Source organism: Balaenoptera ricei, chromosome 3 (assembly GCF_028023285.1).
Source record: "Balaenoptera ricei isolate mBalRic1 chromosome 3, mBalRic1.hap2, whole genome shotgun sequence".
Taxonomy (NCBI): Eukaryota; Metazoa; Chordata; class Mammalia; order Artiodactyla; family Balaenopteridae; genus Balaenoptera; species Balaenoptera ricei.
In genome coordinates this window covers 138,885,220-138,903,403 of record NC_082641.1, presented here as the reverse complement: position 1 = coordinate 138,903,403, position 18,184 = coordinate 138,885,220, and the positions used below count along the sequence as shown (strand labels likewise).

General features: G+C 44.1%; 1 protein-coding gene across 1 annotated transcript; it reads left to right on the top strand.

The window, feature by feature from the left end:
• Nucleotides 1–740: 740 nt before the first annotated feature.
• On the top strand, nt 741–10,435 carry IL12B (interleukin 12B). The gene is made up of 6 exons (XM_059919590.1): nt 741–828; nt 4,241–4,516; nt 5,093–5,210; nt 6,828–7,045; nt 8,505–8,662; nt 10,304–10,435. Exons 1-6 carry the CDS (start codon nt 741–743, stop codon nt 10,433–10,435), a joined length of 990 nt encoding a protein of 329 aa, XP_059775573.1.
• The last annotated feature ends 7,749 nt before the right edge of the window (nt 10,436–18,184 follow it).

Genomic DNA, 18,184 nt, shown 5'->3' with positions numbered 1-18,184 from the left:
TACTGGTTACCTTATGTGGGAAGAAGTAATCTTTGTGTTTGGAACAGTTACAGTCTTAAGCAGGGAGAGAAAGGAAACCTCACCAACAAGGGCTGGACTCATTGCCAGAAATTGAAAGATCACTTCAGTATTACTCCCCCTGCCCCCCAACCCAAGTCCTTTAGTCCTGGGTGTCACCGCACATACTGCCTTGTGCTGCTGTAATACGGGTATGTAGCTTATCTCCCCAACTGGAGGGTAGGCATTTAACACACTGACTTAAGAAATATTTGTTGAATGAAAGTATTTGCTCCTAGAAGTCAGGGTCCAGGTAAAAATCATTTTTCACTCTCAGCTGCTCTAGCTCAGTGCCCTTTACACAGGAAGTACCAAGTAAATAATGACTGAATGTTGATCTAGACAAGTCACATTCCTCCTCTGAGCCTTAGGTTTCTCATCTTAAAAATAAGAGGAGCATATCAGATAGCTGGCCTTAAGGATCTTTCAGCTGCAGATCGTCTGCGGTTCTCTATTTGGAGATGCTCTTACCCAGAGACTGGCAGAGGGATCCTGGAATTCACTGAGTATTAACCTGACAGTGTAGAGAAGAAAGAGGAAGATAAAGATTAACGACAATGTACATAGAATGTGAATATGGTTTCCAAAGGAGATTGCCTAACTACTGACATTCTCTCTTCTCTTATCCCTCCTCTTCTTTCTCTTTTCCTCCATCTCCTCCTCTGTTTCTCCCCCTCCTGCAGATGCACCCTCAGCAGTTGGTTGTCTCCTGGTTTTCCCTGGTTTTGCTGGCATCTCCCATCACGGCTATATGGGAACTGGAGAAAAATGGTAACCAGACTTTCCTGATTCTCTGTGAAGGCCCCAGGATCTAAGACAGGACTGTCAGGCAGCCCCTGATGGGAAATCAGACTGAAATGGGCAGGCCTTGGGGCTTCCTAGTGAAAGCCATCACTCTGGGATAACACGGGCCCTATGTCCTTGTTCCACCTTTGAGGGTATCTATTATTGTATGGCTTGAGGGTATCTATACTGTTTGGCTTTCACATTAGATGCCAGAGAAGAAGCTTTTTATGGACTATGGTGGGAAAAGAGAGATGGATTTTGCCAGTATTACTAAAAACCAGCTGTGTCATATGATTAAGATTCCAAAGTGAAAGATTAGAAAAGTATAAGAACTATGTTCTAACATCTTCCACTCCACCACGCAATACTACCCCCTCAGTTGGCACTGAGATGACTTACCTCTGACCAAGCACTTTGGGGAAAGCATGGAATTTAGACCCACACTGACTTGGGTTCAAGGCTGATTCTGCCACTTATTGGTTATGTGACCTTGAGCTGGGTCACCTCTGAGCCTGAGTTCCCTCGACTGTAAACTGAGGATTACAAAGTGATATCTACTACATAGATTATTAAATGTACTAGTGAATGCAGAAGACAACTCAACAGATGATGAAGTGACAGTAAATGTTAGCTAGTATTATTGTTTTGGTTATTTAAAATAATGTCTCTGATGATTCAAGAGAACATGTTTATTTTCCCAGTGATCAATAAAAATTATTAGTAGAATAATAGATAGGTATTATTAGAATAAGGGGTTCCCTCTATCCTTCTAGTATCTCACACACGGTAAGTATGTATTAACTGATTGTTAGTTGTTCCTGAAAGACGCTCAGATATTTCTCATTGAAGCCAACATAATAATGTTGGCAATTACTGTCTTTAATAATAAAATAATAATAATAGTTGATATTTATTGAGGCCAGCATCTCATTTAATTCTCACCACAACCATAAGCGATAGGGACTGTGTGTACCCCATTTTACAGATATTAAAAATAGAGGCTACAGAGATTAACTAACTTACCCAATTTCACATACCTGGTAAGGGTGGAACAGGAACTTGATCCCAGTTCTGTCTCATTTCAACACTTATGAACTTAAGTATTTGAAGAAGGTTTTACCAGAAGGACATGAAGCAATTGTTTCCTCTGTCCTTGGACAGCTGAGCAAGAGGAAATAGGCATACATTTAAAATGAAGACATTGCAGCTGATGATGAGAAATGATCTTTCAATAGTGAGGAGAATACAACACTAAAATGGGTCCCTGAAAGAAATTTGGGGCTCTTCCTCCATTCTTAAGAATTTCTGGAAGATGACAGTCCAGCCATCCCTGCTCTGCCCCAGGAAGTTCTGAGTGTTTTAGACCCTCCCTTGAATAAAGACAAAGCCCTGAGCCAGGTGATTATGCCAGATTCCTTCCAACCCTGGGATTTTTAGTGAGCTCAGGAGCTTTGGCCCTTTCATAGTACACCGTTAGTTACTTCTGATTTGGTAAACCATAGAAATTCCAGAAAGTCAATGTGAGAAACACTGAGAGGGCATGCAGCTTTGGAGACAAGATGAGATGCAGCTAAGCATTAGGTTCTAGATGTGCCTCATCAGGCTGCCCCCTGCAGCTGTTTCCCCTACCCTTGGGCAAGGGTCTTCGGCTTCTGAATCTTAGTTGTGACAGGAAAATAGCCATGCTGGTCAGTCACCAGTGGGACAGAGAGAAACCAGAGAAAGCCAAAGGTGCCACATGGTTTTATGTCATCACAGCTGACCATTTTCCAAGAGTTGGGGCCCAGATGCTTTTTACCTTTCGTCTCTGTTACCCATTCAGTAGTTTTAAATCCCTTTGATGTCAAGTGGGAACTTTATATTCCACAACAGCTTTACATTTGGACACCAGTCACAAGAGCCAGCAGTTACAGCTCATTTAAGGGCACTGTGTCAAACTCTTATATGAATTAGCTTATGTGATCCACATCTCCACCTTCTGGATCAAGTACTATAATATGTTGCTTACTTTAAAGATAATGACACTGAAGCTTAGAGTAATTGAATGCCTTGCCCAAGGCCACAGGCCAGTGTAAGAGATAGAGCTGAATCCTAACTCAGACCTGTGTGATTCCAACATCCAGGCTTTTCACCACTGTGGCTCTCAAACTAGAGTGGGTTTCAGAATCATCTGGAGAGGTTAAAAACAGGTCACTGGGCCTGTCTCAAAGTTCTTGATTCAGCGACTGAGAATTTACAACGCTGAGTCTCACGTGCTGCTGGTAGTAGTTGGATGATCATGCTTTGAGAAGTACTGCATTAAACAATTCTATTTAATTAATAATTGATGCATGAATGAATGAACGAAGATTTGATGTGAAATACTCTTTGAAATACTATATTAGGCCATTCCTCAAGTGCCAGTTTAGATACTGGTAATAAAGGTTCAATGCAGGGAATTCCCTGGTGGTCCAGTGGTTAGGACTCTGCACTCTCACTAGCAAGGGCCCGGGTTCGATCCCTGGTCAGGGAACTAAGATCCTGCATGCTGCGTGGTGCAGCCAAAAAAAAAGATCCAGTGCAAAGCTGCAGAGACAGAAGTTCTGAGATATAACTCTTGTGCTTCTCACTTGATGTAACCTTGCTTAACCTCTTGGTCTCAGTACCCTTCTCTACAAAATGGAAAGATTAAGATCTACTGAACTGCCTCGTAAGAAGGTAAAATAGCTTTTAAAAACACAGAGAGAATGAAAATCTCCATTGGTGAGTTTCACGCAGTCGGAAATAAATCCTTCAATCCCCGTGGAAAATTGGAAGGCAGTTTCTCATGCAGTTGTCTGAACTTTGGTGTGTGAATAACAATAACAACCAATGCTGAGTGACAGGTTCTGTGCTAAGTGTTTTACATGCTTTTTTCATTTAATCCTCACAGCCAAACCTACAAGGCAGATACTATTATTATTGTCATTTTACAGACAAGGAAACTGAGGCTCATGGTAATTAAGTATCTTTCTCCAAATTCCCCAGCCAGCTATTGGGGACAGGATCTCAGTCCTGGTCAGTCTTTCTCAACACTTATTCTCTATGAATGTGAACTGTGCTGGAAGTTTCTTACATCCACCAGGCCTTCGGGAAAGAATATTGTGCTGTTTGCATTTTTCAGTATATCAAGGTTTTCCTCATCTGCCAGCTAATTAGAGGTTAATTATTCACGGCAGCCTGGCAGTTAACAAGTCGATGGCAGCTATTAAACTCTTTGCTTCTCTCTTCTACAACCTTGAACTCAAGTGGTGCCCAAAAACCTGAGATCATCTTAGCAAGCATTTGCTGTTATGAGCAAGGTTGTGCTGCTTTAGCCATCCAGATACCGGGTGATCCAAAAAACACAGTCTGATTCTCCAACCCCTGTGCTCTCCAGTTTATGTTGTAGAATTGGATTGGTATCCTGACGCCCCTGGAGAAATGGTGGTCCTCACCTGTGATACCCCTGAAGAAGACGGCATCACCTGGACCTCAGACCAGAGCAATGAGGTCTTGGGTTCTGGCAAAACCTTGACCATCCAAGTCAAAGAGTTTGGAGATGCTGGGCAGTACACCTGTCACAAAGGAGGCGAGGTTCTGAGCCATTCGCTCCTCCTGCTTCACAAAAAGGAAGATGGAATTTGGTCCACTGATATCTTAAAGGACCAGAAAGGTAATTCCATTCCCTTGGGTAGCACCAATTTTCTCTTTTGCTCCATAAGAGATAAAAAAATAAAAAATTTAAAAGGCAAGACATGATTAGTATAGTTAATGAAGTAATACCAAGTCCCTTACTAAAACCACCCAAAACCTACATTTTCCTTTGTTTTTCATTTGCCGGACACTTTGGGTTATCAACCATCAAAATCTCCTGCTGAGAGAGTTTCATGGGAAGTCTAGATGCTTTTCCTGAGATTCTTTTTAAATAACAGTGATATTATTGGATGGCTAATGGGAGTTAGTTAATGTGCATAGTGTGTAACTCAGCACTGGGCTGATAGCCTTGAAAAATATTAATACCTCCGTGCGATATGTTGGGTGTGTGGCATACAGAATCAGCATCCTATTGGGACATTCCCAGTCCTCGCTGACTGTCTGCCTGGGGAACAGCAGATTTTCCAAGGAAATAAATGAAAGATCTTCACTCTTGTACCATTTGTTGGCCTGTGATTCATCGCAATAAAAATCTTTGCAATTTTAAAAGAAAGAAAACCCCTAAATATTGAATTCTTGTTCTTTTCAAATCCAGAACCCAAAAATAAGAGCTTTCTAAAATGTGAGGCAAAGAATTATTCCGGACATTTCACCTGCTGGTGGCTGACAGCAATCAGTACTGATTTGAAATTCAGTGTCAAAAGCAGCACAGGGTAAGTGAAACCACTCTGGTTTCTCAGCATTTTGCTAAAACTTTCTCATTAAGAAAATAAGGGCAACCTAGCAATGGCCTTTCAGTTAATGATAAGGGAGAAAATAAAGCCAATCCTATATTTTTAACCCCCCATCCACACACACACACCCTTGCCTAAATTAGGGAAAGGACATGGAGATTTAAGCTAATTGCCTGAACAAATGTATGCATTAGAACAGGATATTATTGGGGCCTGGGAAGAGCCTCTGCTGTATTTGAACCCACTCATCCAAATTGTCTGGCGATGCCTCATTAAGGCTCATAGCACCACGGCAGGGGTGGGTGGTGGTGATAAAAGGGGAAATTGAAGCTGTGAAGGACTTGTCGAAATTGCACCTCGAGTTGAAAATAGAAACAAGAGCTCTAGGGCATCGATCTTGCAAGCCCTAAGGCTGACTCCAAAACTCTGTGAGGCCTCTAGAAATTTTCCCAGGGCCACTTCAATTCCTTTCTCTTCTGCTGACAACACCAATCTGAAGTTCACTGTTTGTCCTATGCAGTTGGGCTTACCCCGAGAAACCAATTCCCTTGGTACAGAACCTACATTAACACTCTGTGTGACTTCCTTCCCTCTCATCAAAGTTCCCAAACAGTGTAGGATAACAGAGTAAACCCTAGGTGATCATCCTGACCTGGCCACTATTTAACTGAGTAAATTAACCTTTGGGGACTTACTATTCCATCTTTAAAATGAAAATGCTTGCTAAAGAAATGCTTATACAAGTGCACAGAGACATAGATGCAAGAGTTCATTGTGGTGTTCTTGGTGATCAGCAGGGCAAATGTTAAGTAAAGTGTAGTACATTATGCCCCAGCTTAATGTGCAGTCCTCAAAATAAATAACCCAATCCATGTGGTCTGTCATGGAGCACTCCCCATAATATGTTCAGAAGGGGGAAAGATGGTTGCAGAATTATGTATACCAAATTTTATATATAATATATATATATAATTTGATATTATTTCATAAAAATAAAATCTATGTGTGTATATATAAATATGTGTGTATGCATATATATTGATACATGTGGATATATGATTGCTTTGAATATTCACAGAATAATGTCTGGAGAGATACGACAAGCCAGGAATAGTATTTATATCTAGGGAGTGACATTAGGGTTAAAAAGGGGATTAGGGTTAAAAGAGGCATACACATTTCATTTATACACCATCTTTATCTTTTTAATTTTTTAAAATTGGTATGTACTGATTTTGTCGTTAAAATCCAGAATATGAGTTAAAAATTTTAATAAGGAGATTTAACCAGGAGCTTTGGATCTAAAAGTTTTCAGATTCATTTAGGCCAGAGGCAAACATTTGTATTGGGTTGGCCAAAAAGTTCATTAGGGTTTTTCCGTAAGATCTTATGGAAAAACCTGAACGAACTTTTAGACCAACCCAATTATTACCTCTCAAAGCAAAGCTTGTTCTCATGGGGAGGGCAGCTTCTTATCCCCTTGAGAGAAATCAAACCAGCTGGAGAAATTGTGTCCTCAGACAGCTGTCTGGTTACAACAGCTAGGGATGCACCTGCAATCATGTGACACAGGATAATATCTGTCTTTGATTTCAGCTCCTCTGACCCCCGAGGGGTGACGTGTGGAGCAGCGACGCTCTCAGCAGAGAGGGTCAGAGTGGACCACAGGGAGTATAAGAAGTACACAGTGGAGTGTCAGGAGGGCAGCGCCTGCCCAGCCGCCGAAGAGAGCCTGCCCATTGAGGTCGTGGTGGAAGCTGTTCACAAGCTCAAGTATGAAAACTACACCAGCAGCTTCTTCATCAGGGACATCAGTGAGTTTGCTTGATTATATGTGCTTAATAAGGATAGATGCCGTTCATCATGTTACAATGCCCCATGCACTGGGGTTAGGGGTTTATATGCATTATCTCTTTTATTCTGTACCCTGCCCCGAAAAATAATTATAATGTAGATACAATTGTCTGCATTTTAAGGAAGTGGAAATTAAGTCCTAGCTAGGTTAAACAACTTGCCCCAGATCTCACACGTAGCAATTCAGACCTGGATCTGCCCCTCTAGAAAAAGCAGGCTCTTGGCTACACTTCTATTCTGCTGCTCAGGCACCTTCCATGCTGAATTCAAGAGCAGCACCTCAAGCATAACATTCATATGCAGAACCAGAGCTTCCCCTACTAACTGCAATTATTCCCAACCAATCTTTCTCTAGCATTTGAAAAAGAGACTTCTTTATTGGAATATAAACCCCTCCAAAATGGATGTCTGTTTTTTTCAGTTGGAAGATGGAGATTTTTGCCATTTGTCATTTCCTTTACCATTTATCCAATGTACATGCATCATGAAATAAAAAGTGATAGAATCACAGAACCTGCTCAAGCATTTGTGGGGAGATTGCCTTTGGTGGAAAGGAGAGGGTGGGGTCTTGTTCACTTGGGTACCAGGGAAGGTCTCTATGAGGAGGTGGCATTTAGCTGAGTCCTAAAGGAAAGAAAATGCCATTGTGTTGAGAAGAGGAAAGAATATTTGTGGAGCATCTGCTAGGAGCCTTGGTCTTTGTGTGGAGAGGTGCTAGATCCAGAGAGCCCAAGCCCGTTCCATGGACTCTCTCCCCTCCCCTTCCCCTCCTAGAAAAAGGTACACTACTTGAGGACAGAGTCTTTCTGACACTCACTGTTGTGCTTTCCATGCACTGTCCAGCGGCTGGCACATAATGGGGGCTTTTTATTGAATGAATGAGTGACCGAGCACAGAGACAATTTGGCTGTAACTGCCTCAGGACAGGTCAGTGTCAGATTCCACGAAAGGGCTAAAGAAAGAGCACTAAGTGGAAAATCTCTCATCTGGTCCCCAGCAAGAGGCTCAGCCCAATTCTGAGTCTGGTGCAGAGGGGGATTGATTACAGAGAGGGTGGTCCTTCACTGCAGGCCCAGATGTGAGCATCTTGTTGTCTCTAAGAACTTTCCTCTGAGCACCACACAGAGGTGGTTCCACCACCAGGGCCCCTGTGACTGCACAGGGATGAGAAGGATTCTGAGCCTCTCTCAGGTTCAGCCGTAGAGGAGGCAGCAGTTGGTGAGGGCTGCCTCGTACAGGCACCAGCGTGAACGCCAGCCGCAGGGGTGCCTCACATCTGCCAACCAGGCGCTCAGAGAAGTTAAGTAACTATGATATGGACTCAGAGCTGGTCAAAGGCGAAAGTGAGACCAGAAGCCAGAACTACCTTACCCCAAAGCTCCATTAGCAAAATAAAGAGTGTTTCTCTCTCTTCCACAGTCAAACCAGACCCACCCAAGAACCTGCAGCTGAAGCCATTAAAGAATTCCCGGCATGTGGAGGTCAGCTGGGAGTACCCTGACACCTGGAGCACCCCACATTCCTACTTCTCCCTGACATTTTGTGTTCAGGTCCAGGGCAAGAACAAGAGAGAAAGGGTAAGATGTGATTCAGGTGCCGTCTATTCTGTAGTCAGGTTTATGTAGGCCCACATCAAGGAGATGAATGATGATAATAACAGCGAATGTTTATTTGGCACTTTCTATGTGCCTGAAACTGTGCTAAGGGTTTTCCCTGCGTATCTCATTTAATTCTCACAGTAACCCTAGAAAGGCAGGCAGTGTTACTCGTACCACTTCACTAGTGAAGATTTTGAAGCTCAGAGAAGTTAAGTGACTTGCCCAAGGTCACCCAGCTAGAAAGTGGCAGAACCAGGACACAAAGGCCATGCACCTAACACCCTACTGCCACCAGTATGGTTGATCATTATCTTGCTCTCAGAATTGGTCCTGGGCTTCCCTGGTGGCGCAGTTGAGAATCTGCCTGCCAATGCTGGGGACACGGGTTTGAGCCCTGGTCTGGGAAGATCCCACATGCCGCGGAGCAACGAGGCCCGTGAGCCACAATTACTGAGACTGCGCGTCTGGAGCCTGTGCTCCGCAACAAGAGAGGCCGCGATAGTGAGAGGCCCGCGAACCATGATGAAGAGTGGCCCCTGCTTGCCACAACCAGAGAAAGCCCTCGCACAGAAACAAAGACCCAACACAGCCAAAAATAAATAAATAAATTAATTAATTAAATTAAAAAAAAAAGAATTGGTCCTGATATAGGAAATCTGGGCTCTAGGAGCCTAAAAATGTTTCAAATTGATGAATATAATGGGTGATAGAACATTCATGCTATATCTCATCCAAAATAGATAATTCCTGGCTGTTCCACATTATTGTGAAATTATCTTATTGAACAGAATGTTGGCTAAGACAACAGCTTTCAAACTTTCTTGCCTGAGCATCATAATCCCAAGGTCCTAGAGGCCCTCTTATAGAGCCTGAGACTCCTTGGACGCCAGTTTTAGAAATCACTAAACAAAGGCCTTATTCGGCATAGTGTTTAGAACGTGGTAGAAATTCAGTGATTCAGGTACTCCCTGAGAATTTTTTTGTGGAAGGGAAGGGCTATTCTGGAGTAGATTTTACCTAAAAATTATTTAAAATCTTGATATGTACTTCCCAATATAAGATCTATATTATTAATAGGTAGTATTTATAGAGCACTTTCTACATGGTTAAATACCTTGCTACTTTAACTCTGTGAGGGAGTATTATTATCCCTCTCTTACAAGTGAGGAACTGAGAAACAGAGAGTCTAAGATATTCTCCTGTGGCCACATAGCTAATAAATAGCAATGCCTGGGCTTGAACACAGATTTTATTCTGATAAAAGGATCAGGATATGGAATTTCAGAATATCCAGGGGACAGCTAGAGCAAATCTGTCTCAGTCCCACCATTGACCTGCGGTGAGTGCACATGGGGCCTTCATGCAAGGCAACTGTGCTAGAAAGATGAAAACTGGACCAAACAATTTCTCCCTCAGGGCTTTGGGCTTATAAAGTAGAAAAGCCGCATCTGTGTTGAGAGCTTCTGTCAGCAGGTGGCACAAGTTCTATACACACCCCTATGAATTGCGAGTGTGGTGCCCTGAGACCAACGTGTGGCTGTTTTGGGAGACTGTACTTTGCCAAAATATGCCCAGCCCACCTTGTGATTGCATTGCCAAAAATTTCCCTCTCCTTTGCAGAAAGATAAACTCTTCATGGACAAAACCTCAGCCAAGGTCACGTGCCACAAAGATGCCAACGTCCGCGTGCAAGCCCGGGACCGCTACTACAGCTCATCCTGGAGCGAATGGGCATCTGTATCCTGCAGTTAGGTGAGCAAGCCTGTGAAGCCCAGCCCAGACCTGCACACTCAGTGTACCCAGGTGCAGGACAATGGTGGGGGCTGTGTGGGACAGGAAAGAGGGGGTGGGATGCCCAACACGCAGTCACCAGAGGCAGAAACATCCATTTGTTCATTAACAGATACTGATTGATGCCCATAGTATTCCAAGCACTATGCTGGGCACAGGGACACTGCAGTAAAGAAAGCAGGCACAGGTCCTGCCCTTCCAGGAGGGTAGGCAGTGGGAGAGAGAAGTAGCCAAGAGTCAGAGCACAGGTGTCCTGCAAGCTGTTTCCAGGAATTAGAATCTTATCTGGAGACCACTGGGGGCCACTGAAGGGCTTTAAGCAAGGAAATGACATGATCAGATATTCTTTTAAGAAAACTCTCGAGACTTCCCTGGCGGTCCAGCAGTTAAGACTCCGTGCTCCCAATGCAGGGGGTACGGGTTCGATCCCTGGTTGGGGAACTAAGATCCCACATGCCTCAAGGCACGGCCAAAAAAAAACAACGAAAAGAAAAGAAAACTCTCAAGACAGCCTCTGGTAAGCATGGTATCAGCAAAATCCTAGGCCACATAAGAAAGGGCTGGACCCTTCTGACGAGGAACCCCCAAAATCCAACTGCCCCAGATAATGTGTTGTGCGAAATAAGAAGGGTTTGCTACTGAATTTCAAATCCACATAGACACTCGCCATTCTTTTTCAGGTTCTAATCTCAGGATGAAACTTTGGAAGAAAAGTGGAAGACATTATGCTAAATTTTTAAAAGATGCAATGGAACAGGACCCTCCCCCTAAAGATATTTTCTACCAATTTGCTTTTTTTTTTTTTAGGATTATAAAGATGTCTTTGCTGTATTTTTATATTGAAATGCTCACCGAAACAATCAGCTAATTTATTTATACAGTTTCCAGCTAGCAGGTCAAGCTGACTTTTATGTTATTTACATATTTAAGTAATTTATGTATTTATTAATTTATTACTGTTATTTAACATTTGTGTGCCAAGATATATGTTTCATATACTCATGACCTGATTTATAAGGAATGGGCCCTATTATGCAAAATGTGAATTTATGTGTTATTTATACTGACAACTTTTCAATCGAGGCTGCAAGTGCATCAGTTTTATGGCAACCAGTAAGAACACAGTGTTCTGATGCCAGCGCCATAATATATTTGTGATGGATTAGAACACAAGAGATAGTTAAATAGACATGGAGACACAAACTCTTTGAGGAGGTCCTGGAGAGCAGATATTAGTTCCCATGTCCATGAAGACTTCCTTGAAGTAGTGGTGATAATTCAGAGCTGTTTGCACCTCTAAGCAAGTTTAGTCTTTGGATGCCTGAAATTAGAAAGAGCTAAAAATGATGATTGGAATTGAAATTCAGCTTCAGCCTTCCTGGCAGCCCCCTTCTATGTGTAAGACGAAGGAGAATGACATGGAGATATCTTAAGTGTCTGGAAAGTAAAAAGATCTTATGATTCAAGAGAGAAGACAAGCATAGTTATGGCTAAGGACAAAATTGTCAGAATTGCCGGTTGTTCCTTAATAGGCACACAGAGAAGCAGACAGATGCGGAGAAAACAGCCATGAATCTCTTACTTGTCAGCATGAGGGAACATGACAAGCAGATATGACTAGAAAGTGCCGAGCCATTAAAATGCTACTTTTAAGTAATGAATGTGCTTTCTGTAAAATGATTCCATTTATTTTCTGTTTACTTATTTATTTTTATATTCTGATGGTGAACTAATAAAAATATAACTCTTCTTTGCAATAATATTTTGGGCTTTCTCAGTTGACTGGGTATCCTGTTCCCACGCTTACCAGGGCTGTGTTATTTTTCCCTTACCATTGAAGGATTGCCCCACCGTGAAGCAATTTCATTTCTGGTTTTGCACAATGGGCCCTTTCCCTTTATAGGAAAGTCAGTGTCTTGCCAAGCTCAGGAAATGTCCCTGTGATCTGACCACGGAGGACTCTGCAAGGGCACTAAACTGCATTATGCCCCTTCAGGGGTTGGATACTCTTGCTTCTGTCACCTTCTAAGCTGGAATCAACTCTACTGGTTTCCAAAACATCATGAAACAAATTTCTCACCTGGTAGAGCCATGGGCAGCCCATCCTATAGGTCCAGCTCCAGTGTTCATGGAGGGTTTGCCATCTGTCTGGCCAACTGCTAGGCCCTGGGGTTGAGGAGTTCCAAAACACCTTGGGTTTGCCACCCCGAAACAGTGCCCACTCGTGGCAAAGCCTACAAGACTGGGATGAAAAGTTAACTTCAATACCACTAAATGTGAAAATATTCAGTGTATATGGTGTATATGGTGCCCTGGGGTAAGAATGAAGAAGGATCAGTAATAACCTGGAGTCACCCAGGAAGACTCGATAGAGAAGGGGAGGTGCCCACTTTGGGCTCAAAGGATGGCCAGGGCCTGCCAGTTCCGAGGAACTGGCAGGCCCTGGCCACGGAAAAAACAAGTGGTGGGATCAGAGAGAATGGTGTCCATTCTCTGCTATCTTCAAAAGCCAAGTGCACACATCTGGCTTCCTTGCAATGGCAAGGTAATTATAATAGGGATGTTTGTTTACATTCCTTATTTTAAGTGTCACCTGGACCCCTTATTGCACTCTACTCCTGGCCTGGAGGTATAGTGTAAAGTTTCTATCATCCTAATCCAACATTTGAAACATATCATCTTGTGTTAATAAACCCACACTTGATAGCACGTGGTTGGTTAATAACAACTATGCGTTCTTCTAAGGGCCTTTCATCTAGAGATACCAAAACACTTACTGGGCACTTAATGAACAAAACTAACCAAGAAAAACATAATCACATTTCATAAGCACAGAGACCTGGGGACATTTCCCAAAACTTCCGGCAAGCCTGGGGCACCGCTCAGGTGTCCTGGCTCCACCAAGGCCCAGTGCTTTCCTAACACAGCCTCTTAGCAGTTGATTAATTTCAGTTACATGTAAGCAATGGAGAGTTTTTCTCTTTGAAAAATATTCTCCAGGACAGTCCTTTCTATTGGGAAACTAGCCACTACAAATGCATCAAATGTCCTAGCAAAAGAGCTCAGGACGGGGCACCGGGAGCCTGGGCCCTGGGCCTACCCAGCCCTGCTATGTGACCATGTAACCTTCAGCAGGGCACTGGACCCCATCAGTTCTCCCAACTGCCTTCTCCCCTGATGTCCCTCCTCAGCTCAAAGGTTGGGAAGCTAAGTAATCACTTTTCCAGTTGCTCTTGCTGCCCAGCAAGGTCATGAGACCCAGTTCTGGCTCATGAGATATAAGGAAATTCTTCTGGGGGTTTTCCTGTTAAAAGACAGAGCTATGGCTTACATCTCCCTTCCCCTCCTTCTTCCTCTCTTCAGCAGATGAAATTTAAGAAGTCTCAGAGGATGCCTTGCACCCAGGATAGAAGCCATCATGCTAAGACAGGAAAGATAAAAAGACTCTGGGACCCTAGTGATATCATCAAGGAACTGAACCAACCCCTGTAAGTACCTACCCCAGACGTCTTGTTGTGTTAGAAAAGCAGACTCATATTTGTGGTTTTTTAATTGTGGTAAAATACACATAACATAAAATTTACCATTTTAACCATTTTTAGGTGTAGAGCTCAGTGATATTAACTACAGCCACATTGTTGTACAACCATCACTACCATCCATCTCCAGAACTTACTCTTCTTCCCAGACTCTGTACCCATTAAACAACAACTCTCTGTTTTTAAAATAGAAAATGAATAAACTGAAAATTGAATAAAGACATTCTCCTAAACATTCAGATCCTCATCTATGAGAGGCTGTCGGCCAAGTCAGAAAAAGGAGCCAGGCCAGCACAGGAAGGAACTGACATCAGAAAATCAGGTTCTGCCCCTTACAGCTGGCACGACCCTGGGGAAGGCCTGGAGTACTTGATTTCCAACGATGCCAGGTTGGGTCCTGGTGATACCCTACCTGCCTGCAGAGAGGTAGCCATGGTCAGGAAGCCTGCTGCAAGGGCAGCCTGAGTGTCAGGAGGATTCACATGTCTTGGTGTGTGTGTGTTGGGGGGTGGTCTGGGCAAGTAGCTCCCATAGGACAGACACCTTTGCTGTTCCTTCATTCACTCCACAAACATTGTTTATCACTCTGCCCCTGGCACCATCCGCTACTTTCTGGATACAGGGGTGAAAAAGACCTTGCCCTCACATGGTTTCCAAAGGCTTAAGCTTTAAATTCTAAGCACTGGAGGTCACTTCCTGAGGGTTAAGAGCACTATGAAATGACATCACCGGTTTAATGGGATTGGCACGATTCCTGGTCCACAGTAAGTACCCAGAAAATGGTAGCTATTTCCACTGACTAGCTCTGTGATTTTGAGCAACCCAAGCCCCAGTTTCCTCATGTGTAAAATGGGATAATAACATTTCCTATCTCACAGGGTAGTTGTGAGGATTAAATGGAATAACACTTAGAAAATGCTTAGAAAAATACCTGATCCAGGGCTTCCCTGGTGGCGCAGTGGTTAAGAATCCGCCTGCCAATGCAGGGGACACAGGTTCCAGCCCTGGTCCTGGAAGATCCCACATGCCGTGGAGCAAGTAAGCCCGCAAGCCACAACTACTGAAGCCTGCGCGCCTAGAGCCCGTGCTCCGCAACAAGAGAAGCCACAAAAAAGAGAAGCTTGCACACCGCAAGGAAGAGTAGCCCCTGCTCGCTGCAACAAGAGAGAGCCTGAGCACAGCAACGAAGACCCTACAGAGCCAAAAATAAAAACAAATTAATTAGTTAATTTTTAAAACATACCTGATCCATAGAAGTACTCAATAAAAGCTTGGTGTTAATATTCTTACCATACTACTTATCGCCTGAAAGAAGCATAACTCTAGACCCTGTGCTTTTGGGGGCTGGGGAGATGAAGGAGTCATTGTTAGGAGGCCCCGATGTCTCTAAGAACTAGGTTGGGAAGGAGGCAGTATTAATCAGCCAATGGGGAAGAAAGAGACAGCTCAGTCCCTTGAGAGTAAAAAACCTCTGCAGTGTAGAATCCCTTTCTTATAAATAAAATTGCCCAAGATGCAATGAACCCAGTTCTTGCCTTCGGGGATTGTACAGTCTAGAGAGAGAGAAAAAGGGGACAAACATGGTAGAATATATTAAAATATAGCCTGGCTGGCATAAGAGCACGTGCACCCTAAATATTTCTTTTTATAAAGGTTTCCAGCTCCTAGGAAGAGGCTGTCATTCCCTTTCACCTTCCTGGATGCAATAATTTGGCGTAAACCTACCAATTCACCTTACCTATAAATCAGATCTTAATCATCTCTTTCCATTTCATTTCAGTACGGCCCCTCTACCAGGACAGAATCTGTGAGCAAAATGTATTTGGACGAGATTACTCCAGAGGCTCATATTATACCAAGGAAATGAATTCCCTCTCTCAAGCTCATAAAATGCAAAAATAAAATCAGCATTCGGGCCAAAGGGGGAGAAGACCAGGTACGCATACTGAAAAGCCTCCTTCTGCAGGAAGCAGAATTGATTCGCATTTTCCTCCACGCAGGCCTGGGTCCCGGGGCCTGCGGTCGTGCTCATGCTCTCACCTGGTGGGTGCCCGTGCAGGATGGGCCGCAGGGCTCTGCAGCTGCTCGCTAATCTCCCATCTCCTTTCCTGAGGAGCACAAACCAGCTCTCCCCTGCCCTTCACTCCAGCCCACCTGGCGTCTTCCCTGGCTGCTTGCTAACCTGAGCAACGGGGGCTCCAGGGAACTGAGCATTCTGCCCATGGCCCCGGAGTTTGAGGGAGAGGGAAAGTCAGGGGGACAAATCTTAGACAAACCACAGTGTCCAGTCAGCTCTGTCCTTCCCACACCCACCACCCAACACTCAAACAGGTGGGATGGAGTTAAAATGGCAGCAGGCAGTGCCTGGACATAGGGCAGAGTGGGGGGGGGGTGTGCATCTGGCCCTGGGCTCATATCCCCACACCCTACTAACCAGTGATGTGCCCCTAGGCAATTCCTTAATCTCGTCCTGCCTCAGTTTCCTCACCTCTAAAACAAGTATGCTGGCAGTGCCATCACCTCCCAGGGATGCTGTGAGGGCTACCCGAGACCAGGGTCGGAGCACCCAGCACCCAGCAAGTATACAACAAATGTTAGTTGCAGTTGCTGTTTTTCTAAAGTCAGGCCAAAAATAAGCAGTCCTAATGCCACCTCATCTTCCCTCCCCATGGAAATGAGGGCAGGTTTGGGACATGTACACAAGCCTTCCCATTCTAACTCATAAATCTATGTCCTCCCCCGCACCAGCCCTCTCCTGGGTACACTGCCAGTACACAGCAGTGACATTGCCCCCAAATTACAGCACCCAGAGCAACACTGCATTTCAACAAACCATTGCATGGGTTTCCACTCAACCTTGTGGAACATTCTCCAGCAGTGGCTTGCCCTTTTCTCTGAAATCCCTCTTTTTTGCACTTTTGGGGTCCTTGGAGGCTAACCAGACCAGTGGTTCCCTAACTTGTTTGAGCCAGGATCCGTTTGTTCAAACGGAAATCTTAAATGAATTTCCAACATACAAGGGGACTGGGGAGGATGGGTACCAAAGGGGCTTTGATTGTGTCTGCAGTGTTCTAATTCCTTACAGGAAGGATATATTAGTAGATTTCCTGCATAATTAAAAATTAATTTTTTTATAAAGTCCTACATGTAAAGCAAACAAAAGCAGAACTGCTCTGACTGAAGCTTCCTACCCACTCAGTCCCACCTCCCTATTCACCATTGAGAGCCCTGGGGTGCCACCTCAACATCCCTAAACTCTGCAGGACACAGTTTGAGAACCTCTAGTTTTATAGGTGAGGAAACTGAAGGCCAGAGAAGGTTGCTGCCTTACCCAAGCACTCAGAGCCTGATTAATGCCAGAGCTCACGCTTGAATTTGGGTCTCCTGACTCCCATTTTGGCAGTTCCTGTTATATTAAGTTATAATTTCCAGAAGAATGGTATTAAAATGACCAGCCTATTGCCAGAGAAGGGCTGCACATTAAAACCTGGGAGCTCCACAAGCACTTTAGTACTAATCAGTTTCTCAAAATAGTCACTGCGCTCCTTGGAACATGGTGTCCAGGACCCAAAGAGGATCCTCTGCTTCACTCCTTGGGAGAGTGGAAAACAAACGGCAAGGGCGTGCACCCTATCAGAAAAGAAAAGTCAGAATTTAGGCTGCCACAGTACTGCTACTAGCCTAGAGCACCTTACTGCTAATAAGAAAAAACGTGTCCTTTCCCCTGGGCAGGCACGGCCCCATGCCAGGATGCTGGCTTACCAAGTGGAGAACAGGCTAGATTTCAGCCCTTATTTGCCCCCTAGACCAGGGACCCTTGTGCCGGACACAGCCTGCCCAACCATACATGGCAGCCCTTGTCATAGTGAGAGTGCTTGGAGTAGAGGAAATTGAAGGAGAGGGAGAGCTTTCACTCATTCATTCATTCAGCCAATAATTGCTAGGTGTTTACTGTGCCAGGTACATAGGTGCAGGAGAGAGTACATGAGCAAGGTGGGCAGGTCGACTAAAAAGTGGCTTGAGCCACTAAAAAGTGGCTTGATCAATAACGAACAATTAGGGCAACCTAAGAAAAAGCCTGGAGGTAAGTTGTGGTGGGACGTAACTCAGTAATTCAATGGTGTCATCAAGAACTCAGACTCCTCTCAACTCTCTTCTCCACTAGCTCCAG

Bases quoted from the DNA above. Each gene is read 5' to 3' on its own strand.
- IL12B (XM_059919590.1), top strand. From the start codon at position 741: ATGCACCCTCAGCAGTTGGTTGTCTCCTGGTTTTCCCTGGTTTTGCTG. The intron at 7,046-8,504 runs GTGAGTTTGCTT...TCTCTTCCACAG, and splicing joins CTTCTTCATCAGGGACATCA to TCAAACCAGACCCACCCAAG. The intron at 8,663-10,303 runs GTAAGATGTGAT...TCTCCTTTGCAG, and splicing joins GCAAGAACAAGAGAGAAAGG to AAAGATAAACTCTTCATGGA.